The sequence below is a fragment of the Perca fluviatilis genome, chromosome 13 (genome assembly GCF_010015445.1).
Source record: "Perca fluviatilis chromosome 13, GENO_Pfluv_1.0, whole genome shotgun sequence".
NCBI lineage: Eukaryota > Metazoa > Chordata > Actinopteri > Perciformes > Percidae > Perca > Perca fluviatilis.
Genome location: NC_053124.1, coordinates 24,636,999 through 24,655,866, shown reverse-complemented (window position 1 = coordinate 24,655,866; position 18,868 = coordinate 24,636,999). Strand labels below are relative to the sequence as shown.

At 40.9% G+C, this 18,868-nt stretch overlaps 1 protein-coding gene across 1 annotated transcript; it reads right to left on the bottom strand.

Moving 5' to 3' along the window:
- Positions 1–5,189: 5,189 nt before the first annotated feature.
- On the bottom strand, positions 5,190–18,052 carry LOC120571200 (claspin). Its single transcript, XM_039819985.1, has 24 exons — positions 17,798–18,052; positions 16,782–16,899; positions 15,816–16,240; positions 15,536–15,682; positions 15,236–15,304; positions 15,070–15,142; positions 14,792–14,894; positions 13,955–14,553; positions 13,649–13,837; positions 13,255–13,418; positions 12,949–13,142; positions 12,742–12,797; positions 12,342–12,535; positions 11,326–11,863; positions 10,812–10,845; positions 10,608–10,692; positions 10,368–10,507; positions 10,045–10,206; positions 9,748–9,869; positions 9,144–9,271; positions 8,763–8,883; positions 7,907–7,980; positions 7,493–7,654; positions 5,190–5,839 (listed from the first exon to the last, which is right to left on the bottom strand). Exons 1-24 carry the CDS (start codon positions 17,822–17,824, stop codon positions 5,714–5,716), a joined length of 4,050 nt encoding a protein of 1,349 aa, XP_039675919.1. The 5' UTR covers positions 17,825–18,052; the 3' UTR covers positions 5,190–5,713.
- Between the last annotated feature and the right edge of the window lie 816 nt (positions 18,053–18,868).

Here is an 18,868-nt window from a genome sequence, read left to right as displayed (position 1 = left end):
ATTTGCTAAATTCTACTATGGCTAAAGAACTCTTTTGATGATTTTTGTAGGGCTTCATGTCAACAAAAAGCAACAAATTTACAAAAAGGTGACAAATGTCTGAGAAAGCCACAAAAAGAACAAAAATGATGAAAAAAGCTACCAAAATGTTAAAAAAAGTGACATGCAGTAACAAAAGTATGTCAATAAACTTGACGTGTGTGGTCCTTGGTGTGATTCTCTTTTTCCAGTGTGGCCCTTAGAGAAAATGAGTTTGACTCCCCTGTTATAGTGTGTTAAAGTAGTGTGTTGTATACTGCTTATACATGCTAAATATGGGGTATGTATAGGTTACATATAGTCTTTGTTTTAATGGCCTTTAAATGACTATATGTGATTGTGAAGCATGTCTAAGTTAAACGCTGTTAAAACTATAGGTATGCATTTTATAACCAACCGATTCTCACACCGATTGTGTGGTGGATTTTAGCTCATGTTCTGCATGTTTGGTGTATTTTTATTATCTTTTATTTATCTTATGTTAGAGTCTGTATGTGTTGTTCACCTTACAAGACAAATATCCCCATAGGGACTTTAAAGTTAAAGATCTCTTCCAAACTTTCCTGCACATGGTTTGGGAGTGTGAACAGGTGCATGAGTTTTGGAATAAAACAACATCAATAATATCTGATGTGATAGTATGTCGAATTCCTACTGACCCGATTGTTTTGTTACTTAATGATGACTCTAAATTACACCTGCTGGAGACAAAAGAAAGTTTGGTTAGCTGGCTCAATCGCAACCAAGAAAATGATAGCTCAACGCTGGCTCCCCCCCCCCCCACTCGCTTTGTATAAAACAGTGGTTGGCGTATTTTCTGGACATAGTTATGCTGGAGCTCTCTACAGCAAGGATTAACAAAGCCAAATCATCGACTAGAGTTCTATGGAAAGGTGCAGCAGCACAGGTATCAGTCCTAATGACCTCAGCATCACAAGAAGTAGAGGAGAGTGACTAGGCAAGGTGTGATTTCTGTTTGTTTATTTTCCTCAAGACCGCGGAGGGTGGTGGGTGGGAGAGGGTGGTTGCTATTGTTCAAGTGTGTTTCTCTGTTCAAAATGAAAAAATAAATAAAAAATGGATCATTAAAAAAAAGATCTCTTCCAGACACATTTTAAGACAAAGAAAATCCAATTACCAAATTATAAATGCCTGAAGTGACATCTACTCCTTCTCCCTCAATGAAACATGTCAGATATTGTGAGCATAGATAAACTTTTCCCCTTCAGAAGATGAATGTGAAAACAGCCTTCTAGTGTCAAACTGCACATACATCGTTCTGCTGCACAGTGAAGCTCAGACATCCAAGTGAAGTAACAATATTAAAAGCACACTTCTGAGTACAGTTATAGACAGCTACTGCATTTTTGATATTTAGATATTTCCAGCTCAGCTAAAGACAGAGTTCAATTGCAAAGTATTTTCTTTCTTTGCTTTCTGTAACATCAAAAGTACACATATATTGGTTTGTTCAGACCTACAGAAGGACATCTGTCTACAGTCAGTCTGTAACAAGGGTTTTTAAAAATCATACAAGGGAAATTTCCTCACAGGAGAAACAGTAAAAGACTCTCAAGCTTTAGTAGAGGACAAAGGAAAAAACATCATCTGGTGGTTTTACTGTGCTATTGCCATGCCTGTGTTCTCTCTCCACCTTCTTATTGAACTCAACAAGCAAGGTCATGCCTGTCCTCTGGAGTTTGTCGAACAGCATTCTGGGAAATGGAGGAAAATGACTCACACGCAAATCACAACAGTAAATGCCAACAGTTTCTGGTATATATTGAACATGTCGACATCAAGTGTCGGGTGATGGATTTTTAGAAATCTTATCACAACATATCTACAATTACAGGTGTGTTTAAGGCATCAAAACTGATACCCACAATGCAACACTGACAAGCAACATCATATCTCCAGTCCTCACAGAACTGCAGGATTTGTTGTAGTGTGATATTTCTCCAAACTTGTGGCTGAGTGCTTTTGTGATTGTCAATCTCAGATCTAAGGACATGGCAGTTGATTGTGTGTGTTTGTGTACATGCAAGTGTATTTTCTAGAGGTGTGTGCGTGGTATAGAGAGGCTACATCAGACAGACTTAACAAGTGTTCACTGTCTCCCTCCACCCTGCTCTAATCCCCCTGACATGTCGTCGCTGGCGGCAGAAAAAACCTTGTGTCCTCCTCCTTCTTTTACGAACACACACACACACACACACACACACACACACACACACACACACACACACACACACACACACACACACACACACTTCTATCTACCCCCTTTTCTCCTTCAACAACATCCCCATTCAAGTGCATCAGCTCCAGGCGTCCTCCTCCATCCCTCCCTCCCTCCCCTTCCTCTCCCTTCCCATCGTTCACCAGTAGCCTAAGCACATAAAAAATACATCAAACACACCCGTCCGCCCAAGGCCCCGTCACACGCAAAATCATCTCTCACTCCATCTCTCTCTAAAAAAGAAAAACCCAAGTTACAAAAGACAACTACAGAGGACACTGGTAGAAGGAGAGATAGACTGAACTCGGAGGACTGAGGGTCATTTGTGAGGCCTCTTGGGGGAAGACAGATTAGTGCACACACACACACACACACACAGTGTGTTTATATATATATATATATATATATATATAAACACACGGGAAAGAGTTAAAAAAAAAAAAAAGGAGCATGACTTACCTTGTGAATAATAAGACCTTGTTTGAATTGTACACAGCCTGCAGCACCCTGACCCACTTCCCTCAGCTCAGCTCCACATCTGCTCCAGCACCAGTCTCGGCTGTGACAGTGGCCGAGGGCGGCCAGCAGCACCCACAGGGTACACTGTCAGATCCCCAGTGCTGAGATGCATAGAGACTGTAAGAATAGGCCTGCTGGACCTTCAGCTCACAGCCAGCGCTCTTAAAAATCATCCAAATCACCCAAGACGTGCTAAATTGAACCACTAATTCAGCACAGGGTTTGCTTTGCACACTAATTATATACTTTTATTTTAGGCATACAGTGCATACGTCATGACACAAGCTGCACACACCCCTTGGGTGCTACAGCTCATGTTTCTCTTCAATTATTCCACCCTCTGCCCTCTCTCCTCCTCATAATCTGAAAATGGCCAGATCTGTGTCCTCTAGATATTTAGAAGCTGGGCCTCGGTGCCAAAACATGTAACCTTCCTCCTCTTTCAAGTGTGGAGTGAATTGGGAGTTCATGGGGGCATTGACCTCGTAATTCCCTCTCGGGGTTAAACAAAGTTGTGAAATTCAGTTTGGAAGGCGACTATGGTGTTGATGCAGAGAAAGAGAAAAAGGAATAAAAAAGCTGAATTACTCTCCAACTTGCAAAGACGAATAATGTCTATGCACATTCTAATTACAATCGATTTCTTGACCCTGCAAACAGACCCCGAGGATTTGGAATCAAGTCTTTATCTCGATTAATTGCGTTGTAATGGCTCAGAAATAATGACCGAGGCAGCTCCACACGAAATCATATTATGGCTTTGCCTAAAGCCTCTTGGCTCTTAAAATCTCACAGAAATCCAGGTTTTGAGACTTTGGACTCTCAAACAGAGGCGGAAACACTTTGAGAAAGGTAAAAATGTAATCACTGCTTTGACAAAGGTAAAAATGTAATCACTGCTTCAACAACACTAGGATTAAGCTGGCCTGCCTGCAGGTAAAGCAGCTCGCTATAGGCGGGACCCACCATGGGGTTCATTCCAGACCCTCCTGGCGTTGGCCCCTAATGATGTGTAATGGGGCCTCCTGCGCCTATTCCTAACCTCGGGAACTCCTCCTAATCACCATGGCTACTAATGAGACGGAGAGACATGAAAGGGCTCGTTAGAAGACCCTCCCTTTAATGCCGGCCTATTATTAGTCACTTAACAAATCATTAGTCTCTAAACTGCGATTATGATTTAAAGCAGAAAGTGAAATAAAGAGTCAAAGGAGTCTCAAATATTCACAGCAAAGGACAGATAGAGAAGTGTGGCCTTCTGGACGTGGAATCCCTTCTTTACATGCTCTCCTGCCTGTCTAAACCTCAATGTTACATTAAGTCTTCACAGATAATGAAGATGAGATGAGTACACGGTCTTATCCACAAAAGGCCTAATAACTATGTACACTGCATATGATTAAAGGTGATGTCCAAGAGTGGTATGGGAAACAGAAATGTTTCTTTCAAATGCAATGTCTAAATCCCAAGAAGGATCAAGCAATAACCCAAAAGAGGTCTCTGAGGGCTTTTTAAATTATTTTTGTTGTACAAAATTCCTCACAGACAATTGTTTTCGAAAGAAGGCAAATCTTACAAACTAAAGTAGCGACATATCCAGCCCCAAAAAGGAGAATGAAGAACAAGACCGATGCTGTATTGGAAACTGCCTATATTAGCAGTATGCACTCATTTGGCCAAAATATAGTATGCAAAAAAATAAATAAAAAAACCCAACAAAATCTGAAGTATGCCAAAAATACCAGGATGTCGTACCGTTTCGCAAAAATCTCCAGTATTCATCAGACAACAATGCAAAGCACAACAATAACATTACTTCTGCTTTTAAACAAAAAAAAAAAAAAAATACTTCTGACGAAAGCAGTGTACATACTGCATTCGTAGGTAGTATGCAGTAAGCGGTTTCGAATACAGCCTAGAGTCTACAGCCATGCTAGTGGCTCTGTGAGGCTGAACTAGCATGTTATTATGCTAACATTAGCACTAAACACAAAGTACAGCTGAGGCAAATAGAAAAGTCATTCGTTTTGCAGGTATTTAGTCATGAACCAAAAGGGATGATAAATTACAATGTTGACCTGATGGTGGCGTTAGATGAAAATCTGAGATCGCCAAAGTTATTACAACTCATCCTGAGGAGAACATGAATGTTTGTACCAAATTTCATTGTAATCCACCTAAAAAGTTGTGGATACAGTTCACTCAAAATCACAAATGATGTGATAAACCTCATGGTGGTGCTAGAGGAAAAAGTCAAGAGGAACACCAAAGTCTGTAGGATTCATCAAATGGAAACAATGGATATCTTTACCATATTTTTAAGACAATCCACAGAGTAATGATACAGACAGCTGGGTCTAACAAGAGAAGACAGAAGCATTAACAGCAATGTCTTAAAATACACTTTTATTTACAATGTAAAACACATACATTTAAATCATCATACAAAAGCTCCCTAACCATTAAAAAAACAAATCAATCCTATTTACATGATAAAACATTTGAAATGGACCTCCACCAGAGAAGCTAAATTAAGTCAAGTAAGGTGTGACAGATGAATGCTTCTGATGGCGGAACGGATTTACAATTTTGACAAAGAAGCTGAACAAATGAACAGCAAGTGGGAGTAAGAAAAAGTAAAACATCAAAAGATGCCTGAGTGGTGTGCTTTAGTTTGCCATTTTAAGGCAATGTAAACATGCTTAACACATATAAGCATCTGTATTTGTGTTTAATGAGTAATACAGAGGACATCCACCAGCCACTATAGCACATAACCATCACTTAACCACCTCATTCTTTAATGAAGTCTTATTGGCTGGTAAAATACTGGTAATGGCTGGTAAATTCTGGCCTTCATCGGTTTGCTTCCCAGCCTGCTGATGATTATCATTCAGTAAGTGTATTGCGACCTCAGTGGTCCAGGAAGTTGAAGATGCTCCTCTGGGGGCCTTTAGTCTGTTCTGCAGGTCTGTTCTCCCTGCAGAACCTCTTTGCTGCTGGCTTCACCGTTCCCACCAGCCCCCTCTTCTTCATCATCTGAGGATCAAACACATCCACAGATAAAGAACACATGAATACAATTATTTTGTGACTAATGTTGTGTTTAAAAATAAATAAATTAAGTTAATGTGAGTATTGGGATAAAAGACATTTGGAAAAATTAATAGAATCTAATATGAGTGGTGGGCTTTGGCTCCACCTAGTGTTATAAATCTAGAAGCCATTAATACATTCACCCATCACACTCACATGAATATCACACTGGGCAATATATCGATATCATGATATGAGACTAGATATCGTCTTAGATTGTGGATGTCGTAATATCGTGATATGACATAAGTGTTGCCTTTTACTGGTTTTAAAGGCTGCATTACAGTTATGTACTTTTCTGAACTTACCAGCCTGTTCTAGCTGTTCTATTATTTGCCTTTTCCCCCACTTAGACATTATGCCCACATTACTGATGATTATTTATCTAAAATCTAAGTGTGAACATATTTTGTTAAAGCACCGATTTTCAACCCTAGAACATAGCCACAATATCGATAGAGGTATTTGGTCAAGAATATCGTGATATCTGATTTACTCCATATCGCCCAGCCCTACTGAGCAATCTCTCTCCAAGCTCTTTGGAAAGTATTTAGTTTTTGTGCTTATTTTTAAAACGGAGATCCTGCTAAAAATACACAACCAGACAGGATTGGGAAAATCTAAGTGGGTGAAGTACAGTGCAGTGAATTATCCTTTTAATACAAAACAGCTGGAAAATATGACAGACCAATTTTCTTGTCAAGATTTAGCAACCATAATGGCTACTCTATCAAAGATGTGGAATGTTTAAAGAACGCAGAAGAGACAGCAGTACCATGAGCGTATTGTTTTCAAGAGCAGTGATGAGGTTCCACTAGTGGTCACGTACTGGTGGGGCCCGTTTCACCAATTTTGCAACACGAAAGCCGCAATTTGCAACATGAGCTTACTTCCCCTTTTATCTAATAACAACAAACATTCATCAATCTAGGGATCCATGCATAGCTGCCAGTGTGAACTATGACTTAATGACACAGAGTTGAACAAGAGGGGGTTTTGTAATGTGTTTTTCTAAAGCAAAATTGGCATGAAAACACAATGTTTGGGAAGGACTGTGCACATAAGCAAATCTGAGTTATTAAATTGCATCACTGAAGTGAAGCTGCAGACTTTTGGACGGTCAGTTCTCTGAAACATTCAAATCCCAATTTATTAGACTAACATTTGATGCAGAATATTGAGGATTTACATTCTTCTATAGAAAGCTGCATTTTTCTACCACTCATTTCAAGTTATATAATAAGACCAACCAGAATCTTGCCATCTGTTTTCTCTTATACTAGCTTATTCATCTTTTTTACCCGTTTCTCTCTTTCTCTATTGTGTACACTGATGGAACACAATCTGTGCACGGAGTACTGTATATGGAGAGAATATAAATAGATTCTACCTTAATCTTTCTGTGATAAACTAATGCCAACATTTTAGGGTGAAATATTACTTTGTCCTTATCCCTTAGTGTATCAAAGATATTTAGTATATTCAGCTCAATACCTCAGCATAGGTGTGATGCAGGACTGAATAGTTGTATTGGTGAATGCCATATAGAGCAAATGAGGATTCAACACATTTGTTTAGTGGCATTTCTTCACTCACCTGTTCCTTGGGAGCGTTTGAGGTCGAGTTGTCCTTCTCAGGAGACAGAGTTTGAAACAGGAACCCTCTACTGTTTCTGGGAGCCAGAGGATTCCCCTCCGAGATCGAGGCCAGCTTCTGGAGGACGGACTGAGGCTGACTCAGTAGTGACCCTCTCCTCACCTGGAAGAGTCAATAAAACACGTCTTACAGTTTCCATGCATGCATGCATGTATGTATGTGTGTATGTGTGTGTGTGTGCGCATAAAAAACAAACTTTGTTGGTAAAATGTTAGGTTTATCTCAATCGTAATGATGCTTACACCTACAAATCCCCAACAAGTAGTTAACCAGATGGGATATAAACAAGCTGAAGAATAAAGAGTCATTGAAGCAAATGAAACCCAGATTAAATAATTAGGGATGTTGACGTACCTGTACCTGCGAGGGTCTCTGGAAGGGGTTGAGAGCTGAGGTTGTCTTTTCTGGTTGTGGTGCCGCAGGGGGCTCTGGTTTGAACATTTTGAAAGTTAGATAGTGAAAGATTCTAAATATAACCTGCCAAATATACATACAAATTCAAATTACCAGGTCTTATTGGTGTCATTCTTACATTTGTAGTCCTGAAAGGTTTGTCGTGACACACTGATGTAAAAGGTGCTATATCATTTCAAAGCAGTGTTTAATAATAATAATAATAATAATAATAATAATAATATAAAAAAAAGCACATTTATTGTCTTCCGTTGACTGGTACAGCAGTACAAATAGTCAAAATGCCCTTTAAAAATCTGAATAACGTCCTATTGTAAAGCTACAACTGTCTGGAAATGAACGACTTGACGCAACTTGCCATTTAGCACTCAGAGTATTGGCAGCAGTTTCTCCTCTGAGCCCGGTTAAGTTTAGTTAGCTGTGACACATGCCAGTGTTTGGTGCAATCAGAGAGAGAGAGTGTGTGTGTGTGTGTGTGTGTGTGTGTGTGCCTCTGCTTTATCTTTAAAGCTCTGTCGCAACATCAGGTAACGTTATCGACAGTCTTTCTTTTACTGACAGCACTAAGTAGGTCAAAAAGCATATATGTTAAGAACAGACTAAGATTAGACTGTTTCTCTTTGGAAACTGTTAATCACCCCATTATCAACAGAAAGAAAACGCTCCTAAACTTTGAAATGTTCTGTCTGGTGATTTTTCCATCTATTTGTTTGCTCAGACCATTACTGCAATTATTACTGGACAAAAGCATGTCTGGGTGTTTTTAGGGTCTTGTAAGGTCTAGTATCAAACCAACCTTTTCTCTGCAAAGTCTTGGCAGTCAGTTTCTTGGCCAGCTTCATAAACTGACTGTCTTCCCCTCCAATCTTCTCATCATCTGCATCCAAATCTTCCCCTTTCTTGGCTTTCTGTTCAGACTGTGAGAAGAGAGACAGAGAGAGGAATGAAGACAATAACACCCTGTTGCAGAGGAGGGGAAACCAAGTATGTCTTGAATGCACACATTTATCCTTTCTTTGCATGTTTACAGGGTAAACTCTCTAAGACTGCATTGAATTTACAGCATAATAGAATTTAGTCATCATCAGTCAATACTACAAATGTATTTTTATCAATGGCTCCTCACTTATGTGTGTAAGACTATAAATACTTCCAAACACAAATGTTCAAACCTTACCTGTTCTCTGAGCCACTGTTCTCTTTCTAGTCTCTCTTTTCGCCTTTGGACCTCAGATAGGTCCACCACCTCGTCTTCCTCCTCTTCCTCGCCCTCCGCTCCCGTCCTGTCCATGTTGAAACCATCATCTGGAGGAAAAATACAAAGACACTCTAAATGGCTTGGAGCAGTTTAGTTAAACATTAAATCTAAACAGAAAGATTTAATGAACTCAAAGTTCAATAATGTATGAACTTTGAGTCAATGTATGCATTTTTTTTTTAAACCAATTCCACATAATTGTAAGCTTATAACCTAAATGTTTTTATTTCAGATTAACTGCATTTTCTCTCTTTTCCTCTTTTATGTGTGTTTCTGTTGATCTGGGAGGCAAGCTGCTGAGTACAATTGTCCTTGCAGGAATGAGTAAAGTTGTACTGATTTGCTATAAAATGTAGCAAAATATATGTAAAACTTTAAATAAATAGCTATAAATCCAGGTGTTCAGACACATACTCCTTGGGTTGTCTTCTTTCAGCAACTACTGTCTAAAATCCCATCAAATTCTTAATTAAAACACCAGTTTATGGTATTATGGGTGTTTATTCCCCATCCGGTAACTCACCCATATTCTTCCAACGGAAGCGGCGAGCTCGTCCCGGGCCATCAGAATGCAGGTCGCCATCAGCGAGGTAACGCTCCTGGTAGAGCCTCAGACGACGCTTATCATCATCCATTATCTGCTTCCTGTAGGAAGCATGACATTTTACATTTCCATCTCTCAGTTTAAACCCCAACATTTCTGATAAAAAATAAAAGATATCCACCTTGCATTATTACTACAAGATATTCCCATCATGATTGGAGCATCGGTGGAGGAAACTCTCTGTACTAGGCAGCTTAAACTTGGTACAGTACTCACATGTGGATCTTGTTGACCTGGTCCTGCAGCTCTTCATCAGAGGGAAGCTCCTCAAGAAGCTCCTCTTCTTCGTATTCACTCCCTCTGTCGCCGTCCTCATCGTCGCTGTCCAAGTCACTGCCGGACAGCTCAGCCTCCGACTCCAGATAGTCAGCCAAACGCCTGTGAACAGGATGCAAGAAGCTTTTAAAGCCTGCACTACAGCATGGACTATCTGATGAAAATGACTAGAATTAATCTTCCTATAATGTCAAACTCAAAAGAGAAGAGCATATAACATTAGTTATGTATTCATATGTGTTTTTTTTTTATTTTACACCTACATTTTCTTCTTTTTCTTCACCCCGTGTGATGCAAAGACGCCCTGCATCTCCTCCTCTTCTATGTCATTGTCTTCATCAGCATCTGCCTCGTCCTCTCCATCCTCCTCATTCTCCTCTCCACCATCTTCATCATTGTCCTCCTATAAAGCCACAATTCATTTGCATGGTAAATACATACATCCAGTATGTTATCTAAGTGGAACTTCTGTAGCTAAAAAATTGACAAACAAACAATCTCACCTGTTCACTGTGACTTTCCACATCCGATAGAAGTCGGAACTCGCAGTCCTCTTCCTCCTGTTCTTCCTCATCTGGCTTCTTTTTACTTCATACAGACACAAGGAGAACACTTTTGTGAAGAATTGTAAAAAGTAACAACTTTTCCTCAACAATAATCTTCTTTTTGACTAATGATTTGGATTATTTCAGGTCTTTCAACTGTACCTGTCTTGTGCTGGCGAAGCCGTGCGAGTAGAACCTAAAATTGGCAGCAAAGGAGACAAAATCTAAATATTGCGTAACTGGAGGGAAAACATTTCAAAACATTGTCAAATCTCAAAATCAAACTTTTTCGAGAGAATTGAAGGACATACATATAACAGCCTCCACTTTTCGTCTGATGTGATACGTGTCTGTAGTATGGTTGTTGTTTGGTAAAGTTTAGCATTTTTGACGATAAAAACTCCAACATTATAAGGAAGTAGGAATTTTCACAGTTCTCTCAACTACAGATCCTTGAGGTTCTGTGTAGTTTATCAAGCTCTTATTTACAAGTTATCTGTTTTAATTTCCTTTCCCAATAAGGTCTACCGTTTGGTTAAACCATTAAGAAATGAATAGCTTGTAAGTGACATATGTCTCCAGTTTTTAACTGGTCTGCAAAACAGATTTTGTTCACGGTAGGGCATTTAAAATAAAATAAAACCGTACAGAAGGGTGACAGCAAACACTCCTTTACCTGGACTAGGAAATTTCCCTGAACACAGCCCCAGCAGCTGATCCATGGTATTATCAGAATCTTCATCCTGTCCTCTCCCCTTACTCTTTTCTGTTTCCATGTGCTCCTCTTCGGCCTGTGTTGGTGGAAACGCTCCAGAGCACAACCCGAGCATCTCATCCTCCTGTGTCGCTCCGAGGCCTCCAGCCCTGCTTGAGCCGCCCTGCGCTGTCCCAAAACCACCTGAGCACAGGCCTAACAGCTCCCCCATGTTGGCATCCATCGCATTTTCATCCAGGCTGTCCAGGATCAACTGTCTCTTGTGGGAGCGAGGTGCACCGGGCCGTGGGCCCACGTTAAGGAAGCCGTCTGCATCTAGTAACTGGGAGTGGGTGTCGTCCTCCAGGGAGAAGCGACCCTGGGAGTCTCCTCCCAGACCAGGCCCAGAAGCTGCTTCGCCCAGGGGACCCGAATCTGCTCCTGGGGATGGAGGTGCATACAAGTCTTGGGAATCCTCAACAGGGAGGCAAAGAGAGCGCTCGGAGAGTTTGCCTGAACTCTGACAGAAGATAAAAAATAAAATAAAAAAAGATTAAAAATGTAAACCATTTCATTTTGACAATATATAAAAGCTGAAAAAAATATTTTGTCTCTTTTGAAGTTGCCTTTCCTCATTTTTTATTTAATGTAGTCCAGTTTCTTGCCTTGAGGTTTTGGGGGAGGGCTTTGTATAAACTTCATCATTTCAGCTCATTTACTTTTAATTCATGTAAAAGTCAGTATATGCAGGTATAAGTGAGTCGGTACATTTGTACACAAATGTCTTTGAGTACATATTGTATTTTTACTGTGTTTTTTTAATGAGCAAAACTAAAATCATGACATTAAAATTGTGGATTTTTCAATGTGCCTCATCAATTTGACTGAATTAAAAAAAGGTTTTTTTTTAACCCTGTGCAGGTTTGGGACAATTCAAACCCCTAATGATATTTTGGTGCTCAAACTATTAAAACACACTGAAAAACCTTTTCTCTTACCTTAGAGGCAGAGCCGAGGAAGCTGGGCCTGAAGTGGCAGGGAGAAGGGGAGCGGAAAATGGAATAGTTGGAGATACTTCTTCCTGTGGAGCGCTGATGATTCACAGGCTGGTAGGAGGTTATCATAGATCCTGCTAACTCAAAGCTGCTGTTGTGGCTGTTGTCCTTCATCAGGGACAGAGAGTCGTCCTCTTCTGGAGACGAGAAGGATGAGAAAGAGCGAAAAAGACAAATGAAAAAAAAAGTGTCCTGCCAAACTTCAAGGAGTGTAAAAAACAACATTTGTATCACTATATCTAAAGGATTTGATCTCAATAATAGCTAATGATAACTATACTGCAGTTTGTTTCGGAAGTAAAAACTATGGACCAACTGAACACAGGCCTTTCACTCTACTCACCCATCTTATTGCTGCTGCTGTCCTGTCCAGAAGGACCAGACCTTCTTACACCATCACTAAAAATGACAACAGCGCGTGTGGTTATGATTAGGTAAGTGATACTTTTAAAAAAGGCAGTTTAATCATTACATTCATTTAAGAAGCATTCTCTAGTGTCACCAACAAAGTTAACAACATAAAGAGACACACAACCAGAAACACACTTACCCGGTGCGAGAGCAGGAGTTCCCAGGGAACAACATGAGCGTTCCATCTGCGTTTATCAGGTCAGGAGTCAGCGAGGGCCCGTTTAGTGCCACAGGAGAAGGACTCCTGATACTCTGGGCCACACTGCCTTCCTCATCTTCATGCTCCTTCTCTTCTTCCTCACCATCATCACCTCCCAGTAAGTCATCTACATTCTGGTAAAAGAGAAGAGCAGGCTTGATGCGAGTACAAAAAGGGATAAATGCACAAATGTGTATAAAGCAATTTGATTGTTCCAAAGTAGCAAGAAACAAAACATCCTCTTACCTCTTCTTCCTCAGACTCATCGGTCATATCTTCCTCCTCCTCTTCCTCGTCTCCACAGTCTTCATTGTCAAGGCGATTTAGCTCAGCCCTGCGTGCCCTCTCCTCCTGTCTCCTTTGGGCCATGGCGAGCTGCAGGCGCTGCTTCAGAGTCAGCAGCTTCTCTCCTATGAAAAGAGGGGACAGAGGAGGCTAAGCATGTCATGAAGCAAACCAAATCTCCAAGTCAATATATGTGCGCACCTTTGGACCACGGCCAAGTTGATTTCTCCTTTGTTTGTTATTGTTGCTAAATAATAAACTGTCAACAATTTGGTCTCCCAATCTGAAATACCCTTCAAAATCTAATTTTCCAGAAACCCTGGCCTCTATGTACACATCACATGTGTATCCATACCTGGTTTGGTTGCCACAGGTTTCTCTGCTCCCTCTTTAACAGTGACAGTGACTGACTCTGTGTGCAGCTCTTCCTGGCCAGACGGAGTGCTGTCTTTGCGGACGATGTCGAGCTGCATTGTTCGCTCTCCCTGAGGGCGTACAGGTGCCTTGACGTGACGAAGGTAACGTTCCTTCAGGGCCTCCAAACCTAGTTGAAGATCAGAGGTGATGACTATAAGATCTAAATTTAATAGTAGAAATGCTTATTCCGATTTACGACACATTCTTCTAACTCGGCTGAAATCCTAAGAGAATCATCACTAACCAGGGTTGGGCTGTGGGAGCTCGAGCTGAACAAAAGCCCCGTCATCTGGACACAATTTAGCGATGGGTGGGGGGTCCAGTCCAAGCTTCTTTAGTCTGGCCAATTTGTCCTTCTTGGGTTTGGTGGGTTGCTGAGCCGAAGGCTCTGCTGCAACTTGATCAGCGCAGTCACACTGAGTGGCTAAAGGCTGCACCAAAGCTCCAGACACAGGTTCTTTTTGCAGGGCATCAGAGTCAGACATTACTGCAGCGTGACTTTGTTCTAAATGTGCATGAGACGTTTCTTCTCCAGAATCAGGTCTCACCACTTCATCTGTTGTGACCGACTCCTGCAAACTCTCAGAGAGGTAAAGCATCGGTCCAGATTCCTGGTCGGGATCTATGCTCGCAGTTGCCTCTCCGGCCTGGTTGAGGCTCTCCTGCTGCGGGGACGAGGTGGCGGCAGGATGGCGTATGGGCTGGATCTGAGTGGATGACAGATCTTGAGAGGGAGAAGAGTCCGGCTCTGTGGGCGGCTGCAGAGGCTCATTGGGTGGGTTGGTGGGAGGTGGAGGAGGAGCTGACGGTGTCTCCAACATCATGGCTGAATACTTTGTGGATCTGAAGAGATTATCATTCATTTGTAGGTTTATTACCGAAGGCTTGAAACTTTTGATTGAATGTTGATATTGGTGTTTGATTTGCATTTGTGTGTGTGTGTGTGTGTGTGTGTGTGTGTGCGTGCATGCACGTGTGTGTGTCACACAAAAATAAATGCAAAACTTCAAAATGAACTTGGTGTGTGAAATTAAACTTTTAGCTAGCTGCCTGGATGTCTGCATGTTATGTTTGTCTTTACTTCAACAAAGCCATGGCAGGCCCCTCCGGCCGGGCTCTCTTCCTAAAGAACTGGTCAATGGTCTTCGGCTCAGGGATGTGGTAGGGCAGGCCTAGTGTAGACTCTACAAAGACAGAAGAAACAATGTCAAAGATGAAGTCTCAGTAGCATGGAGGACACAAGACACCTATTTTTAAATAGGAACCACACATTTCAAATCATGATTACGAGTAATTATCAGAAAACAGTTAACACATTGCCACAATAGATAAAAGACAAAGTGTTTCTTGTAAACTGACCCCTGACCAGCCTCTGAGACTCGCTGTGTAGCTGCTTCATTGCTTCTTTGCTGGCGCGTGCAGCTTTCCTCTCCTGAAATCATCACACATGTTGAGAATGAAACTGCTTTTTGGTATAGATTTTGTAGCATTTAGAATAAATTCCAAGCATTTTGGCACTGCATACCACACGCTGGGGTTTCTCTGCTGCATCTTCCTCTTCCTCTTCCTCCTGTTCCTCATCCAGGAGATGATCCTGCAATAATAGTTCACCAATTACACAAAGGCCTGTGCAGACAAAATCTGCAAAATAGTTGTATGCCACTCTTCTCACCAAAATATCATGAATTGTGTCATCAGTATTATGTGTACCAATCAGCTCAATAGTGATAACAACAAAAAGCTAGGGCTTAAATTCCTGATTACACCTTTTACATATAAACACTGTTATAAACGATTCCAATTGCAATGGTCATCTTTTTTGTACCTTCTGTTTTTTCATCTTTTGCTTGACAGCAGCTCGGATGGCATCGAGAGACTCCTCTTCCTCCTCATTGTCAAGACCAGTGTCAAACAGGTCCGTGTCGCCCAGCAGGCATCCACTGTCATTCAGAGCCCGAGGGAGAGGTGTGTTCTGGGAACATGCATGCAATATAATCCACGTCAAGGACTCCTATTGTTTAACAATCACTTAATTATGCTTCTAGAATACATGTTAATTACAATTTGAGTGCAATCACACACCACGAAAAGGCCACGCTTCTAACCTCATTCATTTCAGAGAACCTCTCTTTCTTCTTCAGTTTTTCCACCACTTTGCTACGCTTCTCCTTTTTCTCCCGATGCCTCTGGCTCTTCTCTCTCTTCTTCCTTTCTTTCATTGATTTTGCTTCCTTTCTCACCTCCTCCCGTTGCTCCTCCATTTCTCTACATCCCTGTTGTTCGGGCTCACTGTCTTCGCTGTCAATGGGAGCACGGCTTATTCTCTTGCTCTTCTTTGCCCCTCTTGCTTTCCTCTCATCCTTCTCTTCTGCCTCTCTAGTCTCCATCTCCTCTCCGCTGGAAGCAGATAATACCAGTGCTTCGGCCATGTATACACTGCTCTCCGCAGATGCCTCCTCTTCCTCACTGTCTGTAATGGCATTACGATGTGGCTTTCTGTGAACTGTGATGTCTTCATCGTCGTCAGAATCTGAAAACAGATAATTTAGAGTCAAATAAATAAATATATGCACACATGCAGTGATACTAAAACAAAAATAGTTCTATCTAAAATTGGTTATGTTGTTGCGTTGTTTGTCTGATGTACTGTGCTTTTATGTTATTTTATTTGCTCCAGTATTAATGATATAACCTTTTTTTAAACACATAAAAGGATTATTATCATCTTTAATCTGTAGGTGCAGTCAAGTCCTTGAGGCACTTTGTTTTTTGACATTGCATTGGTTTTTGTATTTTACACCTTTAGATAATTTGCATAGGCAGATTTGTCTTTGGGTTGTTATTGTGGATCATGGGATACTACTCAAAAATATATTTAACTGTTGCACTTACTGTAAACTGTGTGGTTAAGTATCCACTAAATACCTAAACTGTATATAATGTAAATGTAACACATTTATGTAACTTTACAGACATTAACATAAACCTTTCCCTCATTTAAACAGCCAAAGTTGTTCCTGCTGCCCCATCTCTCTCAGGCTGGATTATCATACATTGTTGTGTTACTTCACCTGGAAGCTCTTCTCTTTTGTTTGCTGTCTCTATGACCATCTCCTCTGCTGGAGAGCCCATCCCGCTGTCTGAATCACTCTCCGTTGCCGTTTGGGCCACAGCCGGGAGCCCCTCTGCCTGGGTAGAATAACACAAAACAGAATTAATCTATCATGAAGTGCATTTTCTATAGTATGGGGGATTGTAGTCTGTTTGAACTGAGGTCTGTTTACTGGAGAGAGAAAAAAAAAACACGAGGCTCCAGATTCTATGCAATACAGCCTTAATCTAAAGCACACTGCCAAATGTCAGTGTTCAGGGCTGATTCCTGTCGTCTGCACTGTTACCATACAATCCAAAAAAGGTACTAGGTATTAATTGCACGGTTAAAGTGTCAAGACTACAATCGTTGATAGCTGTCCAACTCCATGCATGACTTTTCTAGGATGCCAAAGTTAGAGCATGGGTCTATTTGTCAAAATACATCACATAGGAAAGGTAATTTCTTTACAACGTTACCAAAAAACATGGAGGTCGTTGGTGTGACTTAAAGCAGCAAAACAGATGTTAAAATACTTTAGTGGCGCCCTGCAATATGCTAAACAATGAGCACGTAACGTTAGCTAGCTACAATGCTTCCCTTTAACGTTATTAGGTAACTTAGCTAGCTAATGTTACATGAAATAAAGTTACAAGCACAAGTGACTGATTTTCGTGAGTAATCCCCTAGACCACAATCTGCTTAGATAACGTTATACGATTTTAACAGTGGTCAACAAAGTAAAATGCCTAACTAGCGTGCATTTAATCGATGTGACCAGGCCAAGACGACAGCCACCATCCCAGCTGGCTAAACCTAACCTAGCGAGCCAGCTAACTGGCTAACGCTAACTGTAGTTGCAATTAACACATTTCTTGCCAGTCTTTTAACTCATAACTAACGGGGACAAACATATGGCATAAGGCTCATATGTTCACGTTAGCTACATAGCTAGACGTCCAAAATAAGGACTGATATCTGAAATAATTTCCTCACCTGTTGTTGAGAGACGACCAGGCTCATCTTTGTCCGCTCTTTTGTAAAATAAACCAGCGGAGACAACACTTTGTCGAAACTCAGCAGCAACAACAGACGTAGAAAAGCAAATGTCTGCGTGACAAAGTCTATTTTAGACTTTTAAAGGACATTTAGAAAGCGTTTAGCCGGGCTCTTTCTCTTCCTCCCGCCTGATCCCTAACCTTACACACCGAATATAAATTTTGATCTTTCGCGCGCTGTGACAGCTGGCCCGTAGTTTTTCGTCACTGAGGTGTCAATCGCCTCGTTCTCGCAATCCTATTGGTCTATTGGGGACGTTTGTATCCGCCCCATTTGACGACATGGCTTGGTGGGAGCTGATTTTAAATACCGGAAATGCTCGGGCGGGCGGGGCTGAGGGGTTTTGGTTTTGCCGTTCTCTTTTTTTTTTTTTTTGCAAAAGTGAGGGTGAGGATTAAACTTTACCCCGAGGGAAATTGTTGTGCAGCAGTTGTAATACAAGGTGGACAATGTACATAATGCACGTGCAGGCAAACACGTTAAGTGTCATAAATATAAATGGTTAAGAGTAAGGTAGCCTACAATTCAAAATATGAACGTGCCCAAAAGCAAACAATAGATTGTAAGGGTAATTCGGTGCTTTGAAAGAAAGAAAGAAAGAAAGAAAGTTAGTAAGACGTTAAGCATTTGCCCCACTTTATGATCTAAAATCTAATGAAATAACATGTTTAGTTCACAGGAATAGTGCATTTCTCTCCCTGGTTGTATAACATATTATCCCTTATCAAATTGTGTTGATGGATATGGACATATGGTTATGTGGGGTTCCAGGCATGCCCCATTAATTAACGTACTTATTGGTAAGGACAGTTATGAGTTTTTAATGTTCAGTGTGTAGTAGAGGATGAAAAGTAGGCCTACATCTGCACAGGGCCACTAGAGATGTACTATGTGGTTAAAGATTTTACATACAGAATATTTAATGCATTTCATACATGTATTTGTTATAGATTAATCTACCCAGCAATATAGTTAAATAAATTGCTTATTCTCGACCAACTACATAAT

Bases quoted from the DNA above. Each gene is read 5' to 3' on its own strand.
- LOC120571200 (XM_039819985.1), bottom strand. From the start codon at position 17,824: ATGAGCCTGGTCGTCTCTCAACAACAG. The intron at 11,864-12,341 runs GTAAGAGAAAAG...ATCTTCTGTCAG, and splicing joins TCCTCGGCTCTGCCTCTAAG to AGTTCAGGCAAACTCTCCGA. The intron at 10,693-10,811 runs GTACAGTTGAAA...GTCTGTATGAAG, and splicing joins GCTTCGCCAGCACAAGACAG to TAAAAAGAAGCCAGATGAGG.